General features: G+C 38.3%; 2 protein-coding genes across 4 annotated transcripts in view; both read right to left on the bottom strand.

Annotated features, from left to right (window-relative positions):
• The window catches only part of SCML1 (sex comb on midleg-like 1 (Drosophila)), a 13,981-nt gene extending 6,762 nt beyond the window's left edge, over positions 1-7,219 (bottom strand). Inside the window, exons 1-4 of one of the 3 annotated variants that reach the window (XM_015567626.1) lie at positions 7,010-7,219; positions 4,214-4,358; positions 1,790-1,873; positions 1,252-1,326 (exon numbers count right to left, since the gene is read on the bottom strand). In XM_015567626.1, the coding sequence (XP_015423112.1) occupies positions 1,252-1,326; positions 1,790-1,873; positions 4,214-4,246 (192 nt within the window). In that variant the 5' untranslated portion in view covers positions 4,247-4,358; positions 7,010-7,219. Of the gene's footprint in view, positions 1-1,251; positions 1,327-1,789; positions 1,874-4,213; positions 5,567-6,032; positions 6,385-7,009 lie in introns of those variants that run through there. The other 2 variants (XM_015567627.1, XM_015567628.1) reach the window with 2 other exon arrangements.
• Positions 7,220-8,239: 1,020 nt separating this feature from the next.
• Positions 8,240-12,766, bottom strand: part of NHS (NHS actin remodeling regulator) — a 101,526-nt gene continuing 96,999 nt past the window's right edge. The window contains 1 exon segment of the mRNA XM_006779608.2: positions 8,240-12,338. Coding sequence (XP_006779671.2) covers positions 11,729-12,338 — 610 coding nt within the window. The 3' untranslated portion in view covers positions 8,240-11,728.

Below are 12,766 nucleotides of genomic sequence, written 5' to 3'. Positions count from 1 at the left end.
AGGGTCAGAGGAAACCAGCAGAGGTCTTAGTCTTACAGAGGAAGACATCAGAAGAGGAATGGATCCAGGAAAGTTTGTTGGCTGTGGGGAGAGGAATTAGAACTTGGAGATGATTTCTGCTCCATGTCCCCCATTTTCTCCATTAAACAAGAAGCAAAAATTGGGGTGTCTGGAGCTTGTAGGGGTATGGGAGAGGGAGCTGACTAGAGAGCTGCTGAAGGATTACCAGGGAGTGGACAGGTCCCAGCAGAGGCTCTCCCCTCTGATTCCCAGCCAGCACAGGTCTGGGAGTTTTACTAAAGAGGATGCTGGGCAAGAATAAAAAAGAAAAGCTAGAAGTGCTGCACCTTGTGGTCTAGACTGGGAAGGGAAGGAGTTGAAGAAAGGAGAGAGCTGGCCTGTTAGGAGAAATAGAGTGGATCCCTATGGCCCATTCCAGGCCTGTGACTTTGGGACCTGAGCATTTCTTATCCTAGATGCTACATCCCACCACATCCTGCACAATTGCTCAGAAGACCCTGGCAGAGCACTGTCTACCTAGGTCTTCATGAATACTTATGTAAGGCAGGCCAGGGATAGCCCTACTCAAAATCAGAACCTATGTCCCCTTTAAGCATTTACTTCTGTTCTCAGTAATAAAAATAATAAAGACTCACATAAATATTCTTTACTTTTCAAAGTATGTTAACTCATTTTATTAAAGACACTTGGTATGTTAAAAAAAACATTTATTTTTTATAAATGTATATTACCTCTAGGGTATGCAGCTCACAAAATCCTTGATAATTACATGTATCTATCAATCTCTACCAACATGCTAATTTTAACAAAATCCCCTCAAAACTATGTAAGATATACTCTTTTAAAATAATTAGGCTGCCATTTTCTTTCAATTTAAATTTCTTGAAATGCATTTAGACATATTCTAAACTTCATCCAAATCAGCCAATTTCTTTAGAAAGAGCATGTTGGAGAAATTAAATATTGAAAAATCTAGATGAAAGGGACATACCTACATTTGATCAGTTAAGGGCTTTTTTGAAAAAAAAAGCTATAAAATCTACATATTGGTATTTCAAATTTTTCACCTACAGATGCTATTTGAACTAGGAATTTTTAAAAATGATCACAATGGGATGATAGTCACAATTTAATACAGTAAAATGTCAACTAATTATATGCTTTATATGATAAAGAGAAGTTCAGCTTAATACTTTAAAAAACTACATTTGACAGACAGAACTTCTGTACCTGGCAATGACTTAGGATATCCACAACTGTCTTTCGGCGCTCTTCAGAGGATGTGCCAGCCTGTGCATTTTGCTGCTAAGATTTTAAATGTTAAGTATTAATGATTTACTTCTGTAAGAGCCAAACTGAGCATAAATGATAAAAAACACTTTAATTACATTGTTTTTACTTTTCACTAACTTTTTAGAATTTCGGAAGTCTTAATATAAATCGGAATTGAAATAAAAGAAAAACCCACATTAATATAATAGAAACGATTACTACTAATTGAGAGAGTAAGGAAATAATTTATTACATCAGAAGGACCTACATTTAGAGTTTTGTACTGAAAATCAGTGTTGCTCTCAATTTCCTACTATATAAGAAAAAGGGAAGTAAAATGGTTAAATGTTCATTGTCTAATGAAAGGGGGCAAAAAAAATTAGGAGAGAGTAATTTCTTGAGGGTGGTTTGGAGGTGGTCTATAGTATATGAAGAATTTAAATATTTGTCTTTAAAACGGTTGTGTTATATTTGGCAAGTGGCAATTATTACTTACATTTACAGTGGCATATCCAGCCTTTGATTGATATGCATAAAGAATGCCATTATCATCATCACAAGTAGTGATTCGAGTTTTTACCTAAGGAAGATTTATTCATAAATTAAAAGGAAACATGAAAGATGGAAATGAAAGATAAATTGAAGGTTTCAATTTCATTTTAAAGAAACTCCAAAATCCTATCTGTGGTATTAAAGGACCTTTGCCCATTGTAAATAAATGTTATGAGTACAAGAAAAGATGTACTTGCAAAATTCTTTTCTCATTAACCCAACTACACTTAAGATATTATTTATATCAAGCTCAGCCTCTGTGTACCTCAGGGTAGAAAGACTAGTCTTCTAGTAATTTGGCACCAGAACTGCTATAACAGCAAATATTTCTAACCACAAAGAACGATGTTACATGGCTTTTGATTTTTAAACCATCCAACAGTGCCACTCTGTGGACAAAATAGTAAACACTTAAGTACCTATTTCTTTTTTAAAAACTTTTTATTAAATCCTTATTTTTCTGATTAAAAAGAATTTGTTTTATTCCATAGCATATAAGTTAATTATTGCTAGTAAAGCAATAATCATAAAACATCTTCAATTCTAGGTACTTTTACATAATTTTTTACCAAGGCTTTTTTTTTTTCTTTCCAGAAGCATTTTTTTAATTTAATTTTTTTCAATTACAGTTTACATTTAATATTATTCTGTATTAGTTTCAGGTGTACAGTATAGTGATTAGACAATCATATACTTTACAAAGTATTCACCCTGATATTTCTAGTACCCACCTGACACCATACATAGTTATTGTAATATTGATTATATTTCCTATGCTGTACTTTGCATCCCTATGACTAGTTAGTAACTACCAATCTGTACTTCTGAATTTTTTCACCTTTTTCTTGATAAATTTATCTCTAGAGCACCTTAAAATGTTTTTGGAATGTTTTAAATAAATAGATAACCATTAAATTTCATTTAATAACTCTATTTTAAGAATGAACTATAGGAATAATTTTAAAATAAGCATACTTTAAAGCTATGCATGTCTGTTTCAAAAGATATAACCAAAATAATATGGAATTACTATAGATTAGTACCTATAAAAATCTACCATCTTACCCAAGTGCTTTCACATAATTATGTCAGAAAAAAAATGGACTCTGTAGGTAGTTAACATTATTTCCAAAAATAAAAAGTGTTAGGACTGATATAAGTTAAAAAATTGCCTATACCACTTAGGTGGCAGTAATATCTACACCCTTATGTAAATAATGTGTTTTCTCTTGAGCCAAATTATATATATACCTTAAAAATATTTTTGTATTCAACTTCAGGGATCAAGAAACATACAATGTGACAGAATGTACAAGACCATAAACATTCTAAAAAACCGTTTGGCAGATTCTCACCTATATTAATAAAAGCCTACATGGTTGTCACGCCCTCATGTCCTGATGCCCTCATGCCGCAACGAGTGATCACCAGGAGGCTGCATGCGCAGCGGACGCGTGCAGGTGAGCAGGACTGCATGAGCTGCAAGGTGCACGTGGGTGGGTGGGGACTTGATGCTGCGTTCAGGGCGGGGAATTGACCAGGAGGTGCATCGGCTGCCTCTGCCCAGGGTTGGCCCAAGGCTCAGGCAAGCCCCTAATGGCGGTTACCGCTGCCCAGGGCCAGCCCTAGGCTCAGGCAAGCCGCCGATGGTGGGCTGGCCCAGGGCTCAAGCAAGCCACCGATGGTGGTTGCTGCTGCCAGGGCCGGCCCGAGGCTCAGACAAGCCGCTGCCCAGGGCCGGCCTGAGTCTCAGGCAAGCCATGGATGATGGCTGCCACTGTGAGGGCCGAGGCTCAGGAAAGCTGCAGTGGGTGTGAGGGCCGAGGCTCAGGCAGCCTCTGGCAGGCAGTGGCAGCAGCAGAGGCATGATGGGGTGTTGCCTTCCCCTGATCGGCCTGGTCACCTCCCACAGAGGGAGGCCAGAGGCAGCAGCAGTGAGGGAGTGATGGGGGCAGTGCCTTCCCCTGATAGGCAAGTCACCTTCTGCAGAGGGAGACCAGACTGTGGCGTAGGCCTGCTCCTCCCTGTCAGTAGGACATCCCCTGAGGGCTTCCAGACTGTGAGAGGGAGCAGGCCGGGCTGAGGGATGGCCCCCCCAGTGCACGAATTTTCTTGTACTGGGCCTCTAGTAAAGTTATAATTACATCAACCATATAATCAAGCAATTCAATTCCTGAGCATTTACCCAAAAGAACTGTTAGTATTTGTTCACAAAATACTTGTACATGAATGTTCACAGCAGCTTTATAGATCACTGTCAAGAACTAAATACTTACAGTCTCTGCTTGAAATTAAATTCAATTGAGAAAAGAAATAGAGCACAATGAAAAGAACGAGGACACATTTTTTTTCAATTTGAAATACAAACCACATCAACTTCACTGGAGCAGCTAGACATCATTGCGCAATAGGAGCAACTTCACCTCTCTGAGTTGGACCTAATTATTCTTAAACTTGCTGGAGGGTTTATTTGTGAAATGCTTGGTCACCTAGGACTGATAAGCCTTCTATTCCTGAAAAGCAATGCATAAAAATGTTACTTTACATACTACGTTAATAAACTTAGTATGGATATGTTCTCACAAGCCAACTCAAATTGGAGTCCTGGTTGAATTTTAGAATTTTCCTGTTTGTGATTTAGAATAAACCTTTAAAGCTTGAAGAACTACATTGACCACGCATAGGAATGAGAATCAAGATCAAACACAATTCCAAATTGTGAACTGAATGCTTCACAATTTAAAGGTTACAGATTAAATGCTGGAAACAAGGCAACATGATTCCTAAGATTCCTAACTGCTTTTGTAAAGGAACTCCAGCAGGCCTTCAAATGTGAGTCAGGAGTCTGCTCCACTTTGGGTCTCCACCAGGGTGTGGGCTGGGCAGACCACCTGAGATACCGCCTTTTCATCTGACTGGCGAAAACTGGCTGAGATTATCCCTAAGGTCACTTCAGCTCTAAGATTATGATTGCTTCCATAGTTAAATTTCATATTAAACCTAAATAAATGTATATAAAATTATCAGCTGAAGATCTTTCAGAATTGTGTAGGCTTGGTTATGATTCTGGGTCATTTAACTGCAAATAGGAAAAAAACATGGAGTGCAATGCAATCATATCATATCTTGTAGTAAGGATTTGAACCCTGGCTGGCATCATGGCACTAGAAGGGGGACATACATGAGAGTGCTAATTCTATTTATCCATCCAGAGCCAGACCATTAATGACAGTCACAATGAAGGGAGAATTAAGTCTCAAGTTAGATAAATGTAGGCTAACACTGTGGGAAATATGCAGTTATAAAATATATCTAATTTGAGCTGTAACTTCAACCAAATTTTATTATTTTATACTATGTGTATTTTTCCTGATACAAGTAATAACAAGCTATGTACAATTAAACTGTGATGTTTTGAACAAAGGAAGATTATACAGCAATGAGAAGAAATTAACTATTGCTATGCACAAGGACAAATCTCACAACCATAACATTGCGTAAAGGACAGAAATTAGTACAAGCTTCATGGAGTTATGAGGATTAAATGCTTAGAACAATGACTAGTATAGCAAAGGCACCCACTGTTGGCTACTATTATTTTATTATTTGGGTATTCACAGCATCCTCCCAACTATTCATCATGGAACACATGTGTAACATGCAACAAATCCTCAGGGTTATAACATGTAAATCAGGTTCACTTTGCATCTGGACATTGCAGATATAGCAACCATTTATTATAAACAAATTTGAAGTACCAGGGCACAGGAAAAATAACTGGGCTTTAAGAAATACTCAAGCCCAAGACCAAATTGCAAAACTTGATATTTTGCTTTTGGCAGGTATTTAATCTTTCTGTGTCTTAATTTCTTAATCTGTAAAGTTGGAATAATATCTACTCCACAGGGCTGTGAAGACCACATGACACAGTTAAGCAATCAGCATCATATCTGGTTCATAGCAGGTAAAGCATAAACTTTGTTTTCCTTTCATTTCTTCCCACAAGGTAAATAATTAAAGTTTGCACAAGATTTTCTTAGAGTTCAGCCATTAGATTTTGCAAAACTAGTTAATATAAGCCATTAAATTCAAACTCCTGCAAAATGAATTAACTTAAAAATGAAGCTCATCCATATTTTACAATAGAAAAAATCTAAGTTCTTGACAACATAATACCAAAAAGCTACCTAGTTTTTATGACTTTTTTAGACATTAAAGACATTTCAAAGGCATTTTTCAAAAGACATTTGAAGATTCTGCGCCCAAGGTACAGGCATTCACTTGCCATCAACTTTTCACAGTGGTGAGGGATGAAAGTGGTCTTTCACTTGAAAACAAACTGCAAGGAATACACAGCAAAACAGGACAGATTACAATAGCCAGGCCAATCCAAAACGTTTTAAAACAAAACGATGTCGCCCTGGCAGGCTTTGCTCAGTGGTTAAAGCGTTGACCTGCGCAACAGAGAGTCCAGGTTTTGATTCCCAGTCAAGGTCATGTACTACCCCACCAGGGGTGGGGGTGTGGGCAGGAGGCAACCAGTGGATGTGTCTCTCTTGCAACAATGTTTCTCTCTCGCAACAATGTTTCTCTCTCTTTCGCAAAAAAAAGTAAAAAGTATCCTCGAGCGAGGATTTAAAACACACACACACACACACACAAACTGTGTCAATACACTGAACAACCACTAATTGTAAATGTTAAACCAGTTTAAAACTAGTCTGAATTCCAGGAGAGCCAGGTAGGGAAGGAGGGAAACGATCCCCAACAAAGTTCTCAAAAGACCTTGCACAACCTACATCTTTCTTTTTCCTTATTTACGTATTTACAATAAAAGAGCGACGCTGCACATCTTTGGTCAAACACAGCTACCATCAAAGCCTCAAAAACAAGGTCTTGATATGCCAAGGAAGAGAATGAAAAAGATAAACTCGTCCTTGAAGGTCAGCACCAACTACTCAAAAAGTGGTCAAATCACAAAAGCTCACACGCCCCAGCATCCCGGGGCGGCAATGGGAACCAGTGGGAACCAGCCCGAACTACCCACACACACTCCACCTGACCCCTCCCCGGAGTTCCTAAGGCATTAAAATCACTCAACTGCTCTCTCACCCACACCCAAGACAAGAAAGTTCAAGGAGAGGGGAAATATCGCTGGATAAACCTTTCCTGGTGACAAATCTGGTGAAAACAGCCTCCAGAAGACACAGGAACGGACTAGCTGTAGCGCGCTCGTCCCTCTGAGATGCTATGGCGAAGACTCTTTGGAGTCACTCAAAATCGTGCGGAGAGCAGGACCACGTGACGTCCAGCAACCGTCGAGGCAAGCGCGTACATTGGACAGCAGGACGTTGCTAGGGCGACCTCCCAGGAAAAGGGTTGGAATCCTGCAACCTCCAATGCTGGGCGGGGCTTCTGGAACTGGGCAGGAGCTGTTCGCGCATGCTCACGGGATGGTTTGTGGAGGCAGCTCTCGGGGATTGTGCAGCTCTCGGGGGTTGTGGAGGCAGCTCTCGGGGGGGTGTGGAGGCAGCTCTCGGGGGGTTGTGGAGGCAGCTCTCGGGTTTGTGGCACTTAGGCTTGTGCCCTCCCACTGTCACAGGCAGCTCTCGGAGGGTTGTGGAGGCAGCTCTCGGGTTTGTGGCACTTAGGCTTGTGCCCTCCCACTGTCACTGATTGGTTCTTTGAAGCTTTCTTTGAAACGTAATTCCTCTCCTACCGCTCCCTCTAAAGTACACTTTGACTGGATTCTAAGTGTGCTCATCAGTATTGGAATTTGAGAGGGAGAGGGGCGGGGCCATAGCGATCAACCTTAGTAATTGTGGTTTGCTACAAGTACTGACCCTGGAGCCAAATTTTCTGGGTTGGAATCTCAGCCCCAACATTAGTTACTCTATGACTTTGGGCAAGTCAAGTAACGCTCTGTGCTTTAGTTTCCCTATCTGTAAAATGGGCACGATGTGGGGAGTACATGAGTTGGAGTAAGCAAAGCACTTAGAACACTATCTGGCACATGAATTTGCTATGTAATAAATTCTCGAGGCTGCCCATCTTGGGAAGAAGGAACAGTGTGGAACAGTCTGAGTACTTATCAGAACTAAAGGTGAGTATTTCAAAGCCAGAAATCTTTTCCTAGCCCAGAGAGGGGCTACGGAAAAGTATATCCAACATTGGAAATGTGTTCTTTCTTTTCTGAAATACAAAGCAAGATTTGAGCCCATTGTAGAAACACTATTATTATTATTATTACTACCATTATTATTATTATTATGCTCATAGTTTTGCCATAGTAGTCTCCCCTCCTTGATGTCCAGTTCCGTATAAAATGCTTATGTTTGTGAATCCCCAAGAATGCAGTTATATAACAATGAAGAGAGAAACCAATTTAATTGCAGTCACGTTTATTTGCAGTTTCAATACACACTTTCTAGGTAATCAAACTTTCCTGGTACATTTTTTAAAGGGGTTCACAATGAAACTGTCACCATTTTTACTAAAAATAAATACAAGACTTAAAGTGTTGCACAGCTCTAAAATATACAAAGGCTTGAATTGAATGTAAACGTTGAAAACATCTTACAAAAGAAACCATTTTTTTGCAACAATTTAAAAAGTTCATATTTACAAATATTACAAAAATACAAAATGGATGCAAGTCCATAAACCATTGTCTTTTCGGCCAGCATGAATTGGTTCTAGTACCAAAATAGTGACACATCATAGTTTTAAATCTTTTTGTCATGATCTAGTTTTCTAAGTCAGCCACCACTGCAGCAAATGTACTCACTCACTGACCTTTGGCAAGAGCAAACAGTGTGTTTTGTTTGCTATAACTAGTCCATGTCCTCTACTTAGCCAAAACATAAAAAAAAAATCAAAGAGTAAGGAAAAAAATTCCCCCACACAACATAGACATGTTGTATAAACCTAAAAGCACAAAAAATTAGCATCAGTGCAAACAACAGAAGAAAACTTTGGATTGATGTTTTTTGCAATACCTAATGTGTGTACCCTGCTTCAAGATGGCAGTGATGTTGAAGACAGCCTCTAAATCTTGGTTTTATATACTATGTAACAAAGCCATGTAGAATATTCCAGATTACTAAGGGATTCCTTGCTTTTTTTTTTTTTTTACTTAGTTTGTTACTCAATAGTATTTTCCACAGTGAATTCAAAATCTATCTTTATTTGGTTTTTTTTTAAATCTATGAAATATAAAATAGAGAAACTCTGCTATAGATTTTTAGAGTAAACAAAATAAGTAAAACTATATTATAAGGGTTAGTTTTGTGATCATTACATATAGAAGGTATCTTATTGCCTCACAATTCAAGTCAATATGTATTTTAAGCTATACATGGTACCATTACTTAAATTAATGTCAATAATAAAAAGGTGACATATTTATTAAAGCCAATTCATGTTTCTATTCAAGCTTTAGAATCACTTTTAAAGCCCACATACCTTTCTTAACACTTAAAACCCCCCTAACTATACAAAGCCATACTGCAAACGAACTGCTTTTATGAAAATTACAAAAGATAACCTATTGTGACTGGAAATGACTGTTTCTTACCACATTTGTCTAAAAACTTTATTTTTTAAAATTTTGCCAAATGTACTTTTCAAAGCATGAGAAAAAGATATTCATGTTCCCATGTGGTGTCAAACCATGTTGGTTTTCTTAAGTCATGGGTTCCAATGAGAAATGATGGTACATTTTTTTCAAACCCCAAACATATTTCTTTTAATAAAAAGTATAACATTTCATAAATGTTCAAATGTACCCTTTACCAGGTAGCTTATCTATCCCAGCCCAAGAGCGTGCGTGTGCACGCACGTGCACATGCACACACACATACACATTCTCCCTCCTCTACCCCGCCACCCCCTGCACCCATTTTACATACAAGGATGACAAGAAATTAAGTAACACAATTTGATAGTGAAAACAAATAGAAGCCAGACTTGTTCTCTTTTTCCAGACAAACAAACAAAAAAACCCAACAGCAATCAGAGTCTCTAATTCTCAATCTGTAACATCTTAGAAAGTGTTTCTTTTGAAATACAGCATCTTCTTAGACCAGGTTTCCCCCTTCATATTGCATGAATGAAATAAAAACCACACCCCCTTTTTCACACATCCTACTTTCCCAAATACCACTTGCATAAGCTTAAAGCCAGATGCATATCAATTTCTTGGTAACTCTGGTATGTTCTCTCATTCTAATTGCATTCTATTCTTTTATAGGCCATATCCCTCCTTAGTTCTCTCCACTTGCTACCTTTTCCCATTCAAAACATATTCTAAATATATAACTACTTATATTTCTGACATTTCAAACATTAACATCAGTTCATGTTAAAATCAGAGGTGTAAAAACTATTTGCAGATTTCAACTTGTAACTACATTTTTTTTCCATTTTAAGACAAGAAAATTCAAGTAATTTCAAGTAATTCAGCTTGTTTCCCTGCCTTCATTTTTTATCAAAGCATTTGCTCTGACATTTCCTTTCCCACCCACCACCCCTCCCCTTTTGCCATCAAGCAGATATAGTAAAATCAGACAAAAACTCAGGTGTATGTAGCATTGTGAACCAGAGCTGTCCCCCATTCCCAGCTTAACAGTGAATATAAATAATGCATATACACATACCTATTTCCCAACTACATTGTTCACAGTGTCATTTCTGTTAATTTTTAGGTAGAACAAATCTCATCAGCACAGAGAGAAGCTTCACTGAAAACTCATTGCAGGTATTTACTGATAAATCAACAATTCTGTAGCATGCTTATGTTTTATTTTTGTTAGTTAAAGAACCTGGAACTAATTTCTAGACTGTTTAAGGAGTTTTAAAATTATAGTCATTAGATTATGACTTTTTATGTCTCTGGGAGCCTAATATAAAACATAATCTAAAATTAACTAGTTTTCCCTGCTCATTCTCTTTAAAGCAATTCATTGAAAAATTAAAGTTTAAAGGACACTGTCAAATGTTGTTGTTCAGGGCTTTGTATTGAGAATGATGATTTCTCTCATTGATTAAAAAATCAAAAGCATGCTTTTCATTCTGTCCAAATTACCATATGGCAAATTATAGCCACATGATAATAACTATTAGCTTGTTTGGTGCTGCAATTTGTCACAAAAATAGTTAGGTCTGAATTCCTTATTTTAAATTAATCACATTTCAGTATATGACCTCAAGATTTCCTTTATTTCACTAGTTTAAAATTCATATATGAGGTTTATCACGCAGAAATCATATTGGTGGACATTTAAATATGGTAATTAATATGAAAATGGTATTCACAGAATACAATTATTACACTTTATCTGTTATGTTCTATAAACAGTTGGTGTGCAGTAGATAATTGGCCACATGTCCACTTGTCATTGATAAATCTATTTACACATTTTTATCAAAAATATGGTATTTACATGTGTGTAGTTCTTTCTTCTAAATTTTGCTTTAGTTCATTTTAATGTAAAAAAATACCAAACCTCCAGAGTAATTTCATCTTTTTAAGAATTATGACAGTGAGGGTTTTCTTTTCTGAATAGGCAGCTCTGGGAAAATTGTTTTCTAGGTTTCATGAAAAGCAGACATTTTAAAATTCTATGTTATCAAAAAGAATGGCATTGAGTAAATCAAACTAAGCTAAAGAAAAATATGAAAGACAGTACAGCTACTTAAAACATGGAAAATAATAAAAAAAGACCAAACCACCTTCTGTTTCCCCAGCAAATATTTAGGAATTCATTGGTAGTAAGTGATGGTACCCTGTGACATGCTGACTTCTCCCTAGCTTTCTGTTCTATTCCCCCATACTCATAGACTAAGGGTTTTGACCGTTGATAGCCAGTCTGGCACGGGCTACCTATGTTGAGCTCTGAGAGGATCGGTCATCATGTGGGCTCCCATCGGAATTTTCTGTCTCCCCCTCAGAGATGGCCTGCATGGGCGCATTGTACAGCCTGCAGCGGACACTGTAGCGGCTGCTGCTGGCCACAGGAGGAGCCCGAGAACGTCCAACCCTTGCTGATGCTGAGGTGGCAAAGTTCTTCAAGGAAAATCCTTCTGAATTAACTCGTGGGGAGCATGGAGAGAGTGGGGACAATGCCTCGGCCCCAAGTGTCCCCTGATGGGCCTCATGGGTGCTTTGGGGAGACTCGGCTGTGAGCTCCCCAGGAGGTTTAGGCAGGATGGGACTCTTCAGAATCTCAGTAGCAGACATGCGATAACTGGAATCTGAACGACTGCCTTTCTTGAGGAGTAACAGCTTAAACTCTTCATTGGATGTGTTGGACTTTTTAGCATTTCGGTAGATAAGGCCAGGAGACCTCTGGCTGTTGGCGGTGGTCACATTGCTGTTGGGTGAAGTGACAGAACCAGTGCTGCTACTGCTACTGCTGCCAAGGGAAGCTCTTGACTTGCTTCGAACAGACATGTCCCCAGAATCTTTTCTTCCAAGTACTTTCCTTTTAGACCTTTTAAGAAAAGGAAGAATCTCAGTTCAGTTACATTTTGATGAAACTGAAACTGTTAAGACACGTTCACACATCTCCTTAAAGAGAATTTTGGTGCACCCTATCTGATTGGATACTATGTATTAGGGCTGTGGAGATGAGGAGTAGGATACAGTCCTTACCCTTGTAGCACTTACAACTTGAGGGAAATTATCTGATAACCATTGGACACAAATTAGATTTTGGAAATGACTATTTCAAATAATGACTAATGTGGAGGCTAGAGGTTCCAGAGGAGAACTTATTGGGATATCCTATCTAATAAAAGAGAAACATGGTATTTAGCTGTACATCCGCTAACCTTCCCATTGGCTAATCAGGGCGATATGCAAATTAACTGCCAGCCAAGATGGCGGCCGGCAGCCAGGCAGCTTGAAGCGAACATGAGG

Source organism: Myotis davidii, unplaced genomic scaffold, assembly GCF_000327345.1.
Source record: "Myotis davidii unplaced genomic scaffold, ASM32734v1 scaffold604, whole genome shotgun sequence".
In the NCBI taxonomy this organism is placed as follows: domain Eukaryota; kingdom Metazoa; phylum Chordata; class Mammalia; order Chiroptera; family Vespertilionidae; genus Myotis; species Myotis davidii.
The sequence above is the reverse complement of the archived record's forward strand: the minus strand, read 5'-3'. Positions and strand labels throughout refer to the sequence as shown.